Source organism: Globicephala melas, chromosome 10, assembly GCF_963455315.2.
Source record: "Globicephala melas chromosome 10, mGloMel1.2, whole genome shotgun sequence".
NCBI classification, from domain to species: Eukaryota; Metazoa; Chordata; class Mammalia; order Artiodactyla; family Delphinidae; genus Globicephala; species Globicephala melas.
The window spans coordinates 24,167,083-24,186,953 of NC_083323.1; the positions used below are offsets into that span (position 1 = coordinate 24,167,083).

At 37.7% G+C, this 19,871-nt stretch overlaps 1 protein-coding gene across 1 annotated transcript in view; it reads right to left on the reverse strand.

Annotated features, from left to right (window-relative positions):
• Window positions 1-19,871, reverse strand: part of CFAP54 (cilia and flagella associated protein 54) — a 310,172-nt gene that overhangs the window by 39,737 nt on the left and 250,564 nt on the right. Inside the window, exons 64-65 of the mRNA XM_030856338.2 lie at window positions 15,908-16,081; window positions 1,943-2,049 (exon numbers count right to left, since the gene is read on the reverse strand). Coding sequence (XP_030712198.2) covers window positions 1,943-2,049; window positions 15,908-16,081 — 281 coding nt within the window. The remainder of the gene's footprint in view (window positions 1-1,942; window positions 2,050-15,907; window positions 16,082-19,871) is intronic.

Genomic DNA, 19,871 nt, shown 5'->3' on the forward strand with positions numbered 1-19,871 from the left:
AGGATACAGGCACGTAGAGCGCAGGTGCGCACATATTCGTGCGTGGGTGTGCGGGTCTCCGTGCAGGGGCGGAGGGAAACTTTTATGAAAATGAAGGAGATGATGCAAAAAAGCAAAATGACATCAGGAGCAAATGCAGGAACGTCGATTTCCCCAGTTTCCCGCAGCATGCTCTTCCTTTGCCTTCTGTAGGCTGATCAACAAGAGCAATTCCCCATAGACTGATCGTGACCCTCATAAGAACACAAGGAACTCCACCCTAGGTGGGAGAAATACTGTCACCAAGGGATGAATCAGATGAACGTTTGTCAGGCAACTTCCTCTATGATAGCCTCAGTGACAGGGGCATGTCCCTAACTTTAGTCACCCTACCATTGATCATAAACACACGAAAATCAAGAACTTTTTGGAGTAAAACAAGAATCCTGTCAGTTTGATTACATTCCGCTCTGCAGAAATTATAATCATTTTCATCATATGGTTCTGAAAAAAAAATTCTGCCATGTTTCTGGATGTACAAGGAAAGAACATAATTTCCTAATTTTGTGGCTTAGCTGTGCTGGTATAGTCCTGTGTCTAAGATTTTCCACCATGACACTGAAAAAAATTTTAAAAGGGAAAAGAAAAAGAAAGTTGACTGAATAATTGAAAGTATGCCAGCTCTTGAAACATCTCGTTTTATTCTCTTTCATGGAGAGGCCAAAGAGAAAAGAGTTCTTCAAAATGGAAATCAAGGACCAGGAACCAGACTCTCCAGGTTAGGATGGAGAAGCGCCAAGTCCCTGCACTCAGTAGGTGGTGAGCAGGGCAAAGAGCTGACATTGACAGACACAGGAGGCCACGATGAGACTTGACATTTGCCCAGTGCTTTCAGCCTTTCAAAGTATCTGCATACGTTATACATGCATACAAAGAATATGCATACACTGTCTGGCCTGATCCTGACAGTAACCCCAAAAGGTAGGCAAAATATTATTTCCATCTCAGAAATGAGGAAATGAAGGCTGACGTCGCAAGGGCAATGAACAATGGAATCAAAACTAAATTAACTAGGGCTTCCCTGGTGGCGCAGTGGTTGAGAGTCCGGCTGCCGATGCAGGGGATATGGGTTTGTACCCCGGTCTGGGAGGGATCCCACATGCCGCGGAGCAGCTGGGCCCGTGAGCCATGGCCGCTGGGCCTGCGCGTCAGGAGCCTGTGCTCCACGGCGGGAGAGGCCACAGCAGTGAGAGGCCCACGTACCGCAAAAAAACAAAAACAAAACTAAATTAACTAAGCAAAGAAAAAAAGTGAAAAACAAACAAGGAATTTGGTAAGGTGAAATCAGAAAAGAGAGAAACCAGGCATGAGCAAGAATTAGAGTCTCCATCCCCGGTTTGAAGGAGAGGCAGGAAAACAGAGTGGCTGACGCAGAGGCTTTTGACTTGGGGAACAATATAAAATAGGATTGGTCAAAGAGGAAAGGGTGAGACCAGGATGGTGGTGGAGTTTGGGCTTAATTTTGCAACTTAATACAGAGCCACATTAAGTTCTTTTTAAAACACACCCCAAACTACAGGCAAAATATAGTACAGACAACATCTTTGTACTGTCTGTAATCTTTATGAAGTATCAGAAACTATTCCTCCAACAACTCTAGGTCCTATTATTATTATTCCCATTTTACTGATGAAGAGACTGAGGCACAGAGAGGTTAAGTAACCTGGTCAAGTTTGCTGAGATAGGAAGATACGAAGGGGCACAACCAGCATTTGAACCAAAGCAGGCTGAATTCAGAGTTCATGCTCTTACCCACTGCAATATCATACTCTGCTAAGTAAAAGGAAGACTTTTCCAAAAATGTCTTCTAAAAGTTCGCCTGTGATTTACCTTATATATTACTGAAACAGTCAATATTATGAAAGTATCAGCAAAGAGCTGTGGATAATCCATCTTTACTTGCCTGTTTAGTGGAACCCAGAAAGAGCCAACACATACATTGTTGTAAGCAGCAGATGTAACATCTGAAATATTCAGGGGCTTCATATTATAGGCATACAACAATAACACCTATAAGAAAATTAAAAGACATATAAAATGTTACATCAAACTTACACTTTGCCTCAAAAACTTCAGCATCGGTTCTCAAAATAGTGTCATTATACTTTAAAAGGTTTTTCTTTGGAAGAGAAAAATGAGGGGTTTTTTTGGTTTGTTTCCAATTCACTTTAAAGAGAAATGATATGAACAAGAATTGTGCAAAGGTTATGAGATGAAAATAAATGCTAGTTGGTACCAAGGTTATATTATTTTTGATGACTGACACTTCTTACTACAGTTAAGTTTAAATTTCAGCCTCTGAAGGCCCTCTAACAAGTTCTAATGTATATTGTACCTGGTGAATATCCAACTTTGTTTCTTGTTCCTTCTCCATATGCCCCTTTCCCATCAGTGGTCATAGGTATGTTTGTGCATTCACTTATGCTGTTCCCTTCCTGTTCTCTCCGTGTATTCCATCCACACAAAACTTACCAGCCCCCATCTCTAAGATGAAACTTCTCCTAATGACTCATGCTTTAGTAATTTCCCTGATGTTTGAACTCTGAAAATTCTTAGAGTCAGTCCCACACTCTACAGCACCTATTTACAATCATGAATTCACAGAATTTGAGATTCAGAGGACCTTAGAGGTGGTCTGCTCTAAGTCCTTCCAAGAAAGCTGAGGTCCAGAGCTGACAGCCAAAACTAACTAATTAAATGTATGCATTTATCTCCGCTTCCTCACAAATCAAACTAAAATAAGAGTAAAGGGATTTTGGGAATTCCTGGCGGTCCAGTGGTTAGGACTCTGTGCTTCCACTGCAGGGGGCATGGGTTTGATCCCTTGTGGGGGAACTAAGATCCTGCAAGCCACCTGAAGTGTGGCCAAGAAAAAAAGAATAAAGGGATTTTTTTTTCTTAAAGGCATAAATCCACAAAGACAGAAGCAAGAGAGAAAATGAAGCAGATGAGAGATGTTAGCAACATTTTGAAAGCACCTGAAACATTTGAAAGCACCTCTGCTTAGTCAGCAGAGAGGAAAGGCTGTGTCCCACCTGCCTTCAGAGGGGCTGCCAACAACAAGCACGACCAAGAACCTCGAAAGCCTTGGGGACAACCTCCCTCCCATCCCTTCTCTGAGTCCATCCAACCAGGAGACTCCCTCCCTCCTTCCCTGCCTCTCCTCTGCTAGCCAAACTTCTTCCATTTTTCTCTCTGCTGAGGTTAAATCAAAGATCTATGCTCAGGAGGGACATTAGATTCCAGAGGTGGGGTGCTGAACTGAAAACGTTGGAATGAAGTGAAAGTCTATATTCTGAACAAGAGACATCCCTCTACCCCACTCTAGCCCCTGCCCAGAACATAGAAAACTAAGCAGTAGTCTAAAAGAGTCCTCTTTGGGGAAATTTACCAGATGAAGAGAAAAGACCTACAGATACTGACATTTCAGGATCCACCAATGAAGCTGCTGGCTCCCACAGTCACGCGGCAATGAGGCTAAAAGCCCATAAGCCTGACTCAGTATGCTTCTCAGTGCCTCAAACATGAACAGACAGCCAAGGGTCACTAGACATGAAATGAAAGGTAGAGACCAAAACTAATGTAAGAAAAGGAATTTGGAGAATCAGATACAAGATAGAGAGCAGAAGAAAACATCACTGAAACCATAATTAATATCCTCAGAGAGAGAAAGGCCAATATTGCATCTATGAAATAAGAACACAGTGCTATTAAAATGAAAGAGAATAAGAGCTCTTAAAAATTAAAAAATATGATAATCACAACTAAATAATCAATAAAAGATTTGAAATATAAAGTTAAATATATCTCCCTCCAAATAAACCTAAATTTAAAAACATAAATAGGGGAGAAAAGATGAGAAAAGTAAACATTCAATCTGATAGACTCAATATCTGAATAACAGAAATTCCAGAAAGTGCAGAGATCATCAGAGGGAGGAAATTATCAAAGAAAAACGTCTCCACGAACTGAAGAACATACTTCACATATTGAAAGGGGCACCCTAAGAATCCAGCACAATGCCCACACCAAGGCACATCATGGAATTTTAGAACACGGGGGACAGAGGGCAGATCCTCAGTTTCCAGAGGAAAAAAGTCACAAAGAACTAGGAATCAGAATGGGAACAGAACTCTCAACAGCAGTGCAGGATTGCCAGAGATAATGGAGCAGTGCCACCCACATTTTGAGGGAAAGTAATTTTCAACCTAGAATTCTATGCCTAGGCAACAATGAATTAAGCATTAAAATGATGCTTAATTTTTGTCAGACATAGAAGGCCTTAAACTCCTATGAAAGTTCAGGGTTAATTTTAGTCTGTTGCAACCTTGTTAATCATCTCGGGGACTGAAGTCATGGAATTATTCCTTGGCGAAACCTGAATAGAATGTACTAAATAGCGATTGTAGCCGTTTTAGGGTCTGAAACACACAAAGAGGCAGCCAGCTAACCAGCATTTTTTGTAGAAAATGCGCATGTTGATGATTTACATCTGAATTCTATTGTTACCTTCACTTCTCTCACTGAGTCTGGCTCACGCCTGGTTTTGACTACATGATCAGAGGTACAAAAGACTCCTCTCCCAGGTAAGACAGCAGCTTTCTTGAAACCAAGATATCTCACCGTATTTCGGCGGTTCATGACCCACAGAGGACGTGTGTCCCATGCAACTGAGAGAGGACCCAGGAAGCTGCTCCTGGGTATCTTAGTCTCTCCTTTAGTCTGAAATCAGAATTCACCTGAATAAAGGAGGTCAATATTTAAACAATAAAACACTAAACTCACTCGCATAGTTGTGAGCCAGAGCTCTGGAGCCGGGGTGCCTGGGTTCGCCTCCACCACTTACTGGCTGTGTGATCTTGGGCAAATTATTAAAACATTATGCTTCTGCTTTCTCATTTGTAAAATTAAGATATGGTAATCCCCATCCCATGGATCAGGGTGAGGATTGAGTGAGTCAACGTAAAGTGCTTTAAGCGGTATTTAGAGCATTACTGTTGTCATTTTTAGCCCCATGATCACTACTGGCTCCTTACCCTTCCTGGATACCTCATTTTCTATATTCTCTTGGACCTGCTGCTAATCCCAAACCAGCTTTCCATCTAATCCCCCAGCCTGTCCTCATCTAATCCACTTAGTTCTTAGTTGATAATAGTGCTTAGTTCTATTCCCAACTTGTCTTTACTCCTCAAGGATAAGTTATATAACCTTGCATACTCAGGACTGGATTCTTCAGGAGGCAATACGCCCATGATAAAATTTCCAGTGTTCCTTTATTCACTTCTGAAAATACTCTTTTCTTTCAATGGAAAGAAGTGATATGGTTTTGACGAACACTGAGGAATACTATATTTAAAACTGCCTTGTATGTTCATCATTATCAAGTAGGATTTATCTCAGGGATGCAAGGATGATTCAGTATTTGCAAATCAATGTGATGCACCACATTAACAAACTGAAGAATAAAAATTATATGATTATCTCAATAGATGCAGAAAAGGCTTTTGACAAATTCAATGTCCATTTATGATAAAAACTCTCAACAGAGTGGGTATAGAGAGAACATACCTCAACATAATAAAGGCCATATATGACAAACTTACAGCTAACATCATGCTCAATGGTGAAAAGCTTTTCCTCTAAGATCAGCAACAAGATAAGGATGCCCACTATGACCACTTTTATTCAACACAGTATTTGAAGTCCTAGGCACAGCAATCAGATTAGAAAAGAAGATCAAAGGTATCCAAATTACAGAGGAAGGAGTAAAACTGTCACTGTTTGCAGATGACATGATCCTATATATAGAAATCCTAAAGACACCACAAAAAACTATTAGAACTCATAAATGAAGTCAGTGAAGTTGCAGGATACAAAATTAATATACAGAAATATATTGCATTTCTATACACTAACAATGAACTATCAGAAAGAGAAATTAAGAAAACAATCCTCTTTACAATTGCATCAAAAAGAATAAAATACCTAGGAATAAGTCTAACCAAGGAGGTAAAAGAACTGTACTCAGAAAACTATAAGACACTGATGAAAGAAATTGAAAACAACAGAAACAAATGGAATGACATACTGAATTCATGGACTGGAAGAATTAATATTGTTAAAATGACCATATTACCCAAGACACTCTACAGATTCAATGCGGTTCCTATCAAAATACCAATGGCATTTTTCACAGAACTAGAACAAATAATTCTAAAATTTGTATGGAACCACAAAAGACTTCAAAGAGCCAAAATAATCTTGAGAAAGAAGAACAAAGCTGGAGATACCATGCTCCCTGATTTCAAATTCTACTACAAAGCTATAGCAATCAAAACAGTATGGTACTGGCCCCCAAACAGACACATAGACCAATGGAACGGAATAGAAATAAACCCAGAAATAAACCCACACTTATACGGCCAACTAATCTACAACAAAGGAGGCAAGAATATACAATGGGGAAGAAAAAAACCTCTTTAATAAATGGTGTTGAGAAAACTGGACAGCTACATGCAAAAGAATCAAACTAGACTACTCTCTCACACCATATACAAAAATAAACTCAAATGGATTAAAGACTTAAATCTAAGACCTGAGGCCATAAAACCCCTAGAAGAAAACATAGGCAATATGATCTTTGACATTGGTCTTAGCAATATTTCTTTGGATCCATCTCCTCAGGCAAGGGAAACAAAAGCAAAAATAAACATATGGGACTACATCAAACTAAAAGTCCTCTGAACAATGAAGGAAACTATCAACAAAAGGAAAAGACAGCCTACTGAGTGGGAGAAGATATCTGCAAGTGATATCCCTGATAAGGCATTAGTATCCAAAATATACAAAGAACACATGCAACTCAAGCTCAAAAAAAGCAACAAACAAACAACCTGGTTAAAAAATGGACAGAGAATCTGAGTAGACATTTTTCCAAAGAAGACATACAGATGGCCAACAGGCACATGAAAAAATGCTCAACATCAAACATTATTAGGGAAATGAAAATCAAAACCACAATGCTCACCTCACACCTGAAAGAGTGGCTATTATAAAAAAGAACAAATAACAAGTGCTTATGAGGATGTGGAGAAAAGGGAAGTCTCATGCACTGTTGGTAGAAATGTAAATTGGTGCAGCCACTATGGAAAGCAGTATGAAGGTCCCTCAAAAAATTAAAGATAGAACTACCATATGATTCAGCAATTCCACTTCTGGAAGAAACACTAATTCAAAACAATATATATACATATATATATATATATATATATATACACACATATATAGTTATCAATATATCAATCAATCAATCAAATATTTCTCAGCCATAAAAAAATAACAAGATCTTGCCATTTGGGACAACATGGATGGACCTAGAGGGTAGTATGCTAAGTGAAATAAGTCAGATGGAGAAAGACAAATACCACATGATTTCACTTACATGTGGACTCTAAAAAACAAAACAAATGATCAAATATAACAAAACAGAAACAGACTCATAGGTACAGAGAATAAACTTGTGGTTGCCAGAGGGGAGAGGGGTTGGGGGATGAGTGAAATAGATGGTGGGAGATTAAGAGGTACAAACTTGCAGTTGCAAAATAAATGAGTCACGGGGATGTAATATACTACATAGGAAATATAGTCAATACTACTGTAACAACTTTGTATGGTGACAGATGATAACTAGACTTTTCATGGTGATTATTTTGTAATGTGTACAAATGTGGAATCATTATGTTGTACACCTGAAACTAATACAATATTGTAAAACAATTTTACTTCAATAAAAAAAAAAAGAAAGAAAGAAAGAAAAAGAAAAAATCGTCTTGTCCTCACAGCCCAGGAACAGTGAAAGACGAATCCCTCTTCCACTAGATAGAGCTGATTTGTAATTTCCTCATCTTGATATCTTAATCACCTAACAAAATGCTTGGCACATAGTATGCATTCAATAAATACTTTATTCATTAGTTAGTAAGCAGTTGAGCTATATGTGGTTTGTAAAGAAATCAATATTAAGAATGAAAAGACTTAGGTTCCATTCTTATTTTTGTCACTAATGAGCTGAGGTATTGGTCAAGTCATTTTACCTCTGTGGAACTTTTCTTCCTCATCTGTAAAATGAGAATGTCGATTAAGTGTTCTCCTAGTTTCCTTTCAGTTCTGACATTTGACCTGGGTGATACCAAAAGTCAGAGGTTACCAATAGAGCCCACTATATAAACTGGCAATGGAGTACCTTCTTGGAGAGTCATCATGAGAGCTGTAAGTTCACTGGTAGCACCAGCCTAGACCAGTGCTTCTCAACCTTAAGTGTGCATACATTACTTGCACATTCTAAACTGTGCAAGTAAAACGAACATTCTGATTCAGTGGGTCTGAAGTGAGACCTGAGATTCTGCACTTCTAATGAGCTTCCAGGGGATGCCAGCGGGGCTGTTTCCTGACCACACTCTGCAAGGGCCAGGGACTATCAGATGCCTGCCTCATTTACGCAGCTTCTGTCTTCCCCAGCTTCCAGAAGCTGGATGTAATTTTGGGCCCCATCTGCAGGACCAGGCTCTAGTTAATCACTTAGCCAACAAGTCGCAGAATCCAGAGGACCTCAGAGGGAGGTCCTGGGCATCTGTATGATCTCTAAGTTATAGCACTCCTGACATCCAAGTTGATAACACTGGGCTTTTGCTTTCGTTAAGACTTGATAATTTTCCCAGGAACCCTAGCTCATCTTTCACTACCCAGCTAGGCCTGAGCTTGTCTTGAATGCACAGCCTGTTTCTTTGGGACCCTGAAATAGAGTCTTGCTCTTCTTAGGGATTTAAAGCCCTCCAGAAAAGAGCACTGGCTCCATATTTCTTGTTCCCAGACTGGCTGGACTTCTGAATAAACTTATCTCCAAGAACTATTTCAGCTCTATCCAAGTTTCTGTTTTTACTTTGCCAGATGGAGTCTTCCTTTTCAGTGCTTTGCTTGATCAGACTTCTTGCACTTGATCATGCTTGTCTGCCTACATCTTCTGTGGCCTCTGAAGAACATGCCTTGGGCTGTCCAGCTGCCTTCAACACAACAGCCTTTGCGGTCGTTTGCTTCCCTCCAACTCGACAATGTGTTGAGTTGCTCCAGTCCTGATTCATTGTCAACTAGCATTCCCCCATCCTGGGTCTCAGTTTCCTCTTTTGTAAAATGGGGCTAATGATAATACTCGGCCGTTTGGATCCATGGGTTCGGCATCCGTGGATTCAACATCCCGTGAATCAAAAATATTTTTAAAAATCCAGAAAGTTCCAAAAATGAAAATTTGAATTTTCCATGTGCTGGTAACTATCTACATAACATTTACATTGTATTAGGTTTTATAAGTAATGAAGAGATGATTTAAAGTATACAGGAGGATGTGCATAGTTTATATGCAAATACTATGTCATTTTATACAAAGGACTTGGACACCTGTGGATTTTGGTATCTGAGGGGGTTCTGAACCAATCCCCTGTGAATACTGAGGGACGACTGTACCTACCTCATAGAGTTGCTGTGAAGTTAATGAAGCAGAATACCTGGAACACAGTAAGCTCTACACTGGTGTTCATTATTGCTATTGTCTTATGGGTTTCATGAGCTTCACCCAGTTTTTCCAACATTAAACTCTACACTAAAGGTCTAAGATAATAACTAGATGAATACTCACATACATGAATATTTAAAGCATCACACAAATTTCAATGTTGTCTTCTGAAAACATAGACTCTTAGGTCTGAGAAGATCTAGCCCTCCCAAGTCAGCGTTTCCTGATTTGGTAGCTGAGATTTACGGCAGCAACTGAATCTTTTATCATGACCCAATACATACATACTCACTTTCAAAGGGGGAAAAATGTCCCTGAACTAAGACAGGAAAACTGTGTGTTCTGGGGGCTTCCCTGGTGGTGCAGGGGTTAAGAATCCACCTGCCATTGCAGGGGACACAGGTTTGAGCCCTGGTTCAGGAAGATCCCACATGCCGCAGAGCAACTAAGTCCGCGCACAACTACTGCGCCTACGCTCTAGAGCCCGCGAGCCCACGTGCCATGACTACTGAAGCCCACACACTTAGAGCCTGTGCTCCACAACAAGAAAAGCCACCCCAATGAGAAGCCTGCGCACCAAAACGAAGAGTAGCTCCCATTCGCCACAATTAGAGAAAGCCCACACGCAGCAATGAAGACCCAGTGCAGACAAAAATTAATTAATTAATTAAAAAAAAACTTGTGTGTTCCGTGCCTTTGTGGCTTACGCAAATCACTCAAGCAACCTGTTTAAATCAGAATTTGTTAGTTGGTGCTCCACTTCTAATCTCTGTCTGACACCAGTTCATGCGCCCATGCTAATTGTCAGACATGGCTGTTGATTCATGAAACCTCGTTATTCTAATTATCAGCCACAGATGCAGTCTTAACATTAACTCCCAAGATCATCCTGCCCCAGACTGATAGGGATGTGATATTTCTACAACCTTGTGAAATGAACTTTATACTTTGTTCCTCATTTTTTAAAACTAACTATTTGGGTAAACAGTCTGTTTCCCAACAATGTCATCCTTCCATACCCTTTCTGAATGGATATACTCTTTTATCACACCTTGTTGGTTCTCTTGCCAGCAAGTAAAGAAATTCTTCAGGATGCCGAATGTCAATCTAGAAATGTTCTTTTTAACAGTATCTGTCATGAAACAAAAGTTTCAGAAAACAACGTTTTCACTTACTGTGTGTGATGCATTCTGATATTGCCTTCTTATATTTAATTTCTTTAAAAAGATACTATTCATGACACACTATATTGACTCCATGACCCATGAGTGTTCTTGGAACTTTGGTTTGAAAACTACTGCACTAAATTCCCCCAAAGAGACCACAGATTTATTATTTTAAAATGTACATGAAGTATCTGGCAAGGATTGGGTATGGAAAGGGTGGGAAGGAGAGTACTTTCAAAATATGAGAAATAGCATTAAATGTTTCTGGGGAGTGATGTGTTCAAGTTTCTCTTTTTTGTATGAGTAGGAGGGATGTATAACTGACCAAGAGTTAGCAGCAGGTTGCCAGCCTAAGGAAGAAGAATGAAGAGGCTATTGGGAGAAGCGTGCTTGAGAGCAAAGAGAGGTGGGCTCTGGAGGTTTCCCCACCTGACACGGTTCACACGAGGCAAGGAGCAGCAGAAGTTACCAGAGCCATAGCTAGAGGGGACAGCGCTCAAGAGGTAGGAAGTACAGGGCCAGACCATGGTAGGAGGCAAAAAACACAGATAAAAAGTACTGAATAGGGTAAAACTATATGGCAAATGTTTTATGGGAAAGAGCCTGAGGCTCTTCTTAGAGACAGCAGTAATCAAAGGAGTGCTATAGTGGAAGGTTCCTCTGCAAAAGGTGGTAGTTAGACCCCCGTCCCATTTTTAAAAGCTTGACTCTTCAAGCCTCTCCTAGAATCGGAATCACTGTTCTACCTCCCAGAGTTCAGGCATTGATACTGAACTGCTCCCAAATACTTGCCCCCTTTCCTGCTCCCCAGTTAGCCCTGTTGCAAATGTCTATACATGTATATGAACATAGATATGGATACAGATATAGAGTTAGATAAAGATAATAAACATTAAAATAAGGAGTTTCGTATGTGATACAAATTTGTAACCAGCATTTAGAGAGAAACTAAGTTTTTTCTCCTATTTGCTATGCACTTTAATTTTTGCTGGTTAGGCAGAGTTTACTCTCTCTTCTGCCCATTGTTGGCAGCTAAAGTGTGTATAAGGAGATATTGTTGGTAAACTTTAAGAGGTGCTTTAAAATAATGCTTACCAAGTGTATTACATGTGTATTTGAAGTTATTAAACTTTCAAACAGCATAATAATGTGAAAATCATTTCACATAAGAATAATAAATGATAACTACTGTTTAGGTCGAGGGTTTACACAATTATGTCTAGGGTACCCATGATACAGAAAAGTTAACTAATTTACTGAAGGTTACAAAATTACTAAGTAACAGAACTGGGATTCAAAACAGGAGTCTGATTTGCTCCATTCTGAGGGCTCTAGAGTCTGTGTTCTTAACCACTACACTAATGTAAGCAAAATAAATAAAAGAAAACCATTCCCAGTAAAACTGTGCAAGGACAAAGTCTCAAAAGTGGCTCATGAAAGAAGTCAGAATATTTTTAAAGCAACAACAATTTGACTCTCAAGAGAACAATGGAAATGAGTAGATGACATTCTGAATGTACTGAAAGAAAATAATTTCCAATCTTTAATTCTTTACTCCATAAAAATTCATTTCACAGATAAATGTAAAACAATGATATTTATCAGGCAAACAAAAATTGAGAGTGTTTGCCTCCAGAAGATGCTCACCACAAGAAATTCCAGAATATGTACTTCAACAGAAAGAAGTTGATCCTAAATGGAATGTCTAAAATGCAAGAGGGAGTAGAAAGCAAAGCAAATGATGAATATGTAGAAAATTCTAAAGGAAAATAACTCTTGTATAAAACAATTAAAAATAATATTTTGGTTAAAAAAAGAAAATGTACAATAATATCATTTAAGTCATTAGAGGAATAAAGATCATTCATTAACTTTAGACTGGGACTTCCCTGGTGGTCCAGTGGCAAAGAATGCAGGGACTTCCCTGGTGGTCCACCTTCCAATGCAGGGACACCGGTTCGATCCCTGGTCAGGGAACTAGGATCCCACATGGCGCAGTGCAACTAAACCCGTGCGCCACAACTACTGAGCTCGCGCGCCTCAACTAGAGACCACGCGCCACAAGCTACAGAGCCCATGCGCTCTGGAGCTCATGTGCCACAAATACAGAGCCCACGCGCTCAGGAGCCCCAGAGCCACAACTAGAGACAGAAAACCCGCATGCCACAACTAGAGAGAAGGCTGCACACTACAATGAAGAGCCTGCGCACTGCAACGAAAAAAATCCCACATGCCTCAACGAAGATCCCATGTGCCGCAACTAAGACCTGACACAGCCAAAAATAAATAAATCTTTCAAAAAAAAAAAAAGAAAGAAAGAAACTTTAGACTTTGATATGTTGTCCTGAGGGTTACCACTAAAAGCACAGCAAAAGAATGCATAATTTCAAAGTTCAGCGAGGACAAATGAATGAAAAAAGTAATCAATCCCAAAAAAGGGAGAAAGACAGAAAACCTGAGGAAAACAGAAAATCTGAGACAAGTGAAAACACAAAATAATATGGTAGATTTAAAACCAAATATATTATTATTTACATTAAGTGTGAATGGACTAACTTCTCTAGTCAAAATACAATATTGTCAGACTGTATTTTAAAATATCCAAGTGTATACCTTTATTTAAAAAATACAATTAAGGGACTTCCCTGGTGGTCCAGTGGTTAAGAATCCACCTTCCAATGTAGGGAACTCGGGTTCGATCCCTGAGAACTAAGATCTCACATGCTGCGGGGCAACTAAGCCCGCACGCTGCAACTACTGAGCCCGTGCGCTTTGGAGCCTGCATGCCACAACTAGAGAGAAGCCTGTGCACTGCAATGAAGAGCCTGAGCACCGCAATGAAATATCTCATGTGCCACAACTAAGACTTGGCACAACCAAAGAAATAAATATTTTGAAAAAAAAATTAAAACACAAGTACACAAACGGGTTGAAAGCAAAAGGTTAGAAAAAGAAATATTATGAAAATAACAACCACAAGAAAGTCACTTTCCTCTAGTAATATCAAACAAGGCAGGCTTTATGAGGGAAATATCATTATTATGAAAAGGTCAGAAGTCACTGAATTCACCAAGAAGTCACAATGCTTATTAACCTGTTTGCACCTAAGAACAAAGCCTCCAATTAGGTAAAGTAAAATTTGACAGAACTACAAGAAAGAACAAAACAACAGCAATCTCAGTGAGAGAATTAAATGTTAAAATCTCAGTACAGTTGACTCTTGAGCACACGGGTTTGAACTGCACAGGTCCCACTTTATGAGAATTTTTTTCAATAAATACGTATGATTATACTACACAGTCCATGGCTGACTGAATCCAAAATGTGGATATGGAGAGCCAACTGTAAAGTTACACATAGATTTTCAACTGTGAGGAAGGTCAGCACCCTGACTCCTATGTTGTTCAAGGGTCAACAGTAATTGATTTAAAAAAAATAAATCCCACCGAGGCATGTGGGATCTTTTGTTTTGATTTTCAAACAAAAATAGAAAAATCACCAAGAATATAGAGTATCTGAACAAGAATATACAAACTAACCTATTGGACATATATCAACACTGCCTCAACAACTGAGGAGAGCACATTCTTTTTAAGAGCAATGGAATATTTACACAATAAACACCTTCCTGGCAAAAAAAAAGCAAGCTTCAACAAATATCAATCATACAGAGCATTTTTTTTATTACCACAGAACAAAATAATCTACGAATAAATAACAAAAGATAACTAGAAAAGCTTCATATAGTTTGTAACTTAAGAAACATATGTTGAAATGACCCACAAGTCAAAGAAATCACAATGGAAACTTTAAAAGTTATTTTTAACTGAAAGATGATGACAATACTATAATAAAACTTGTGGGATGAAGCCAAAGCAATATTTAGAGAGAAACTGATAGCCTTAAAATGCATAGATTAGAAAAGAAAGAACTAAATATTGAGCTAATATCTATCTCAAGAAGTCAGTAGTTAGGAAAAGAACACACACACACACGAAAAAAACAGTAGAAGAAAGATATTTAGGGTTAACGAAATAAAACTAATTAATGAGAAATCTCTGGTGATAATGACCAAGAAAAAAATGCACAAATAAGCAATATAAGGTGTGAAAAGGGATACTTCACTACAAATACACCAGATAGCTTAAAAATATGAGAGAAATTTTAAATAAAATGGGAAAATTCCCAGAAAAAGCAACTTAAGCAAAACTGACTCAAGAAGAAATAGAAAATCCCAATGTTCTATAAACAGGGGTGATAGTTAGAATACTTAAAACTTGGTTTGACAAAGGCACTAACCATTACAACAGATATTAGCCCAGTCAGAACTGATACCAGCTGTGATAACCAGTACATTAGTACTATTGCTTAAAGACTGCCTCTAACTATGGAGAATTACATCACTAGTCTTATATTATCTCACAACAAAAACACAAGGGCTTTATTGATGAGCTCTTAGCAAATATCTGAGGAAAAAGGTTACTCCAAACTTACACAAACTTCACTATAGAACAGAAAAACACGGTTATATTTATCAACACATTTTATGAGCCTAGCAAAAGCCTCATACAGAAAATATCTGACAAGGATAGCACAAAAAGGAAAAATTATAGTCCAATATTACTCTTGAAAACAGTGGCAAAAATTCAATATGAAACATTAGCAAACTGAATCTAGTAAAATGAATACATCATGACCAATTTGAGTTTATCTCAGGAGCACAAGGCTGATTTAATATTATAAAATCAATTACTATATTAAGAGATAAATGATAAAATCCTCTTAATAGATACAGTAAAATATTCATGATAAAACTTCCTATTAAGGTGGCAATAGGAAAAAATTTCCTTAATGTGATAAAGGATAACTACAAAAAAATATTAAACATCATATTTAATGGTAACACATTGGAAAGTTTCTCTTTAAGTTCAGGAAAAAGGAAAATGATCAATATGAATCCAACTTTCCCAGGATCTCTTAATTATTTCACATTCATTCTGCTAGACAACATAGATTCTAAATTGCTGTATATTTCTGTCTATATGATAAGAAGATCTTCTCTACTCTTTAAGTTATAATGGCTTCATTAAACTTTATATCCAATTGTAAGATTTAGCTTTATAATTATATTACATACCATAGGTTCTGTTTCCTTTGGAGGTTTTTCCAGGGGAGGAATGTACCACTGAAAGCAAAGTTCTTTGTTTAAAGCTTGTGTTGCTACAACTGAGGACACCACATCTCCATATGATGGGCTGGCAAAGAGTTTTAATGATAAATTGGAGTGTAGAGAACTGTCAGTTGTTCCTAACTGGGGAACAAACAGAAACATCAGCTTAATTGCTGGTAATGAATTTATTCAATATTTAAAACATTCATTCAATTTTCATTCAATATTGACTATTGGAAAACTCGGGGAATCATCTCAGCTTGTTTTATGGATGTAGGTCTTAAAACTGCCCCTGATTACCACAGAGAAGATTCTTTTATAGAAAAAATTTATTTCAAAACCCAGTGAACTCAACAAATGTCTTCCACTTTGGTGAATATTCAAGAGTAAAGATCTAGAGGGAAAATGTCCATGCTATCATTTCAGTCTCAAGGTCACCATGTGGTCTAAGAACATCTTCTACTTTTCTTCTTGTTTATTCACTGGTGAATATACTGAGGGTTTGGTTACAATTTATTATCTACTTTCCAATAGCATTCTTTGCAGTACCATATGCAAAATAAGACAGAGTTTTTGCTCTAAGAGGTTAAAATCCATTACTCTCATTCCCTCTTTAAATGAATGTAGCTGATTTGTAAGTTTAGTCTTGGTGGATCTGGGCCCAGCTCATCTGATGGAACTTGGTCCCTGAATCAGGAGTTTTCAAGAAACAAAAATGTGTAGACTGCAATTGGCAACTTCATAAAATATTTACTTAGATTTTTAAGGTAGCTGAGAAAGTAAAGCATGAATGCTATCAACAAAATAAGAGTCTAGCCAGAGAGATAATAATGCTGATAATAATATCTCAACTCTATAAAGGCTTTTCTTCAATGGAGAACAAACTATTTTCAAAATTAATTTCTTGTTATTCCCAAGATTACAGCATGGTAGCTGGAAAGCAGTTCTTCTACTAAACTCTTCACATCTAAGGTGTCTCAAAGGCTTGGTGACCAAAGGGAACATGTCAGTGGCTAGAAACAAATGCCTGGTGTTTCTATAACACTTTGTACCTTCCATTTCTGAGTCTATTCAAGACACAATAGAAGACTGTCAAAGTCTTCAAAATAAAAATAAAGAGAGAAATAAATACATTGACCTTTCAAGTTGTCTACCAATAAAAGAAAAAACATGTCTGGACTGAAAGGTAATATCAAAGGTGAAAACTATTTTAAAATGTCTAGAGACTATCATAAAGGGATATGATAAGCCAGAATCCTCATTTATTAGCACTATGATACTAAAAACATGACCAAAATGCATAATAAATAAGATTATTAGGGTTAAATAATCATTTAAAAGTGCTTAATAAAGATTAATTCTATGTCAGGCAGTTCACCAAAAAATCAGGTAAATAATTGATTCAGAAAAAAATTCTCACATTTTTTCATATCTGAGCACTTTTCAGAGGTTCTGACTATTTTAGCAAAGAATTCATATTTAATAACTAGCTAAGTGGAGAAAAATAAAAAGCAAATACCTTCTATTTCAATATATATAGTGTTTATTAGCATGATGGCCTAATAATAATAAACTATAACACAAATCAATATTAAAATAGGGCATTTAATTTTCTATTCACTTTTTAAAAACGTAATATCTAATTGCGAATGGGATTAATTACATAAGCTAGTCGATGGGCTATACACTGAGTGCTTTTTTTTTTAGAAATTTCATGTAATGTCTGAAACATTTATATTAACATATTTCTATAAAAATAATCCAAAGAAAGTTTAGTATTAGTTGTTTTTTTGTTGTTGTTTGTTTATACTGCAGGTTCTTATTAGTCATCAATTTTATACACATAAGTGTATACATGTCAATCCCAATTGCTCAATTCAGCACACCACCATCCCCAGCCCACCGCAGTTTTCCCCCCTTGGTGTCCATACGTTTGTTCTCTACATCTGTGTCTCAACTTCTGCCCTGCAAACCAGTTCATCTGTACCATTTTTCTAAGTTCCATATACATGCGTTAATATATGATATTTGTTTTTCTCTTTCTGACTTACTTCACTCTGTATGACAGTCTTAAGATCCATCCATATCTCAACAAATGACTCAATTTCATTCCTTTTTATGGCTGAGTAATATACTATTGTATATATGCACCACTTCTTCTTTATGTCCATCTGTCAGTGGGCACTTAGGTTGCTTCCATGACCTGGCTATTGTAAATAGTGCTGCAATGAACATTGGGGTGCATGTGTCTTTCTGAATTATGGTTTTCTCTGGGTATATGTCCAGTAGTGGGATTGCTGGGTCATATGGTAATTCTATTTTTAGTTTTTTAAGGAACCCCCATACTGTTCTCCATAGTGGCTTTATCAATTTACATTCCCACTAACAGTGCAGGAGGGTTCCCTTTGCTCCACACCCTCTCCAGTATTTGCTGTTTGTAGATTTTCTGATGATGCCCATTCTAACTGGTGTGAGGTGATACCTCATAGTAGTTTTGATTTGCATTTCTCTAATAATTAGTGATGTTGAGCAGCTTTTCATGTGCTTCTTGGCCATTTGCATGTCTTCTTTGGAGAAATGTCTATTTAAGTCTTCTGCCCATTTTTGGATTGGGTTGTTTGTTTCTTTAATATTGAGCTGCATGAGCTGTTTATATATTTTGGAAATTAATCCTTTGTCCGTTGATTTATTTACAAATATTTTCTCCCATTCTGAGGGTTGTCTTTTCATCTTGTTTATGGTTTCCTTTGCTGTGCAAAAGCTTTGAAGTTTCATTAGGTCCGATTTGTTTATTTTTGTTTTTATTTCCATTACTCTAGGAGGTGGATCAAAAAAGATTTTGCTGTGATTTATGTCAAAGAGTGTTCTTCCTATGTTTTCCTCTAAGAGTTTTATAGTGTCCGGTCTTACATTTAGGTCTCTCATCCATTTTGAGTTTATTTTTGTGTATGGCGTTAGGGAGTGTTCTAATTTCATTCTTTTACATGTAGCTGCCCAGTTTTCCCAGCACCACTTATTGAAGAGACTGTCTTTTCTCCATTGTATATCTTTGCCTCCTTTGTCATAGATTAGTTGACCATAGGTGTGTGGGTTTATCTCTGGGCTTTCCATCTTGTTCCATTGATCTATGTTTCTGTTTTTGTGCCTTGATTACTGTAGCTTTGTAGTATAGTCTGAAGTCAAGGAGTCTGATTCCTCCAGCTCCGTTTTTTTCCCTCAAGGCTGCTTTGGCTATTCGGGGTCTTTTGTGTCTCCATACAAATTTTAAGGTGATTTGTTCTAGTTACATAAAAAATGCCATTGGTAATTTGATGGGGATTGCATGGAATCTGTAGATTGCTTTGGGCAGTATAGTCATTTTCACAATATTGATTCTTCCAATCCAAGAACATGGTATATCTCTCCATCTGGTTGTATCATCTTTAATTTCTTTCATCAGTGTCTTATAGGTTTCTGCATACAGGTCTTTTGTCTCCCTAGGTAGGTTTATTCCTAGGTATTTTATTCTTTTTGTTGCAATGGTAAATGGGAGTGTTTCCATAATTTCTCTTTCAGATTTATCAACATTAGTGTATAGGAATGAAAGAGATTTCTGTGCATTAATTTTGTATCCTGCAACTTTACCAAATTCACTGATAAGCTCTAGTAGTTTTCCAGTGGCATTTTTAGTATTCTCTATGTATAGTATCATGTCATCTGCAAACAGTGACAGTTTTACTTCTTCTTTTCCAATTTGAATTCCTCTTGTGTCTTTTTCTTCTCTGATTGCCACGTCTAGGACTTCCAAAACTATGTTGAATAATAGTGGTGAGAGTGGACATCCTTGTCTTGTTCCTGATCTTAGAGGAAATGCTTTCAGTTTTTCACCATTGAGAATGTTTGCTGTGGGTTTCTCATATATGGCCTTTATTATGTTGAGGTAGGTTCCCTC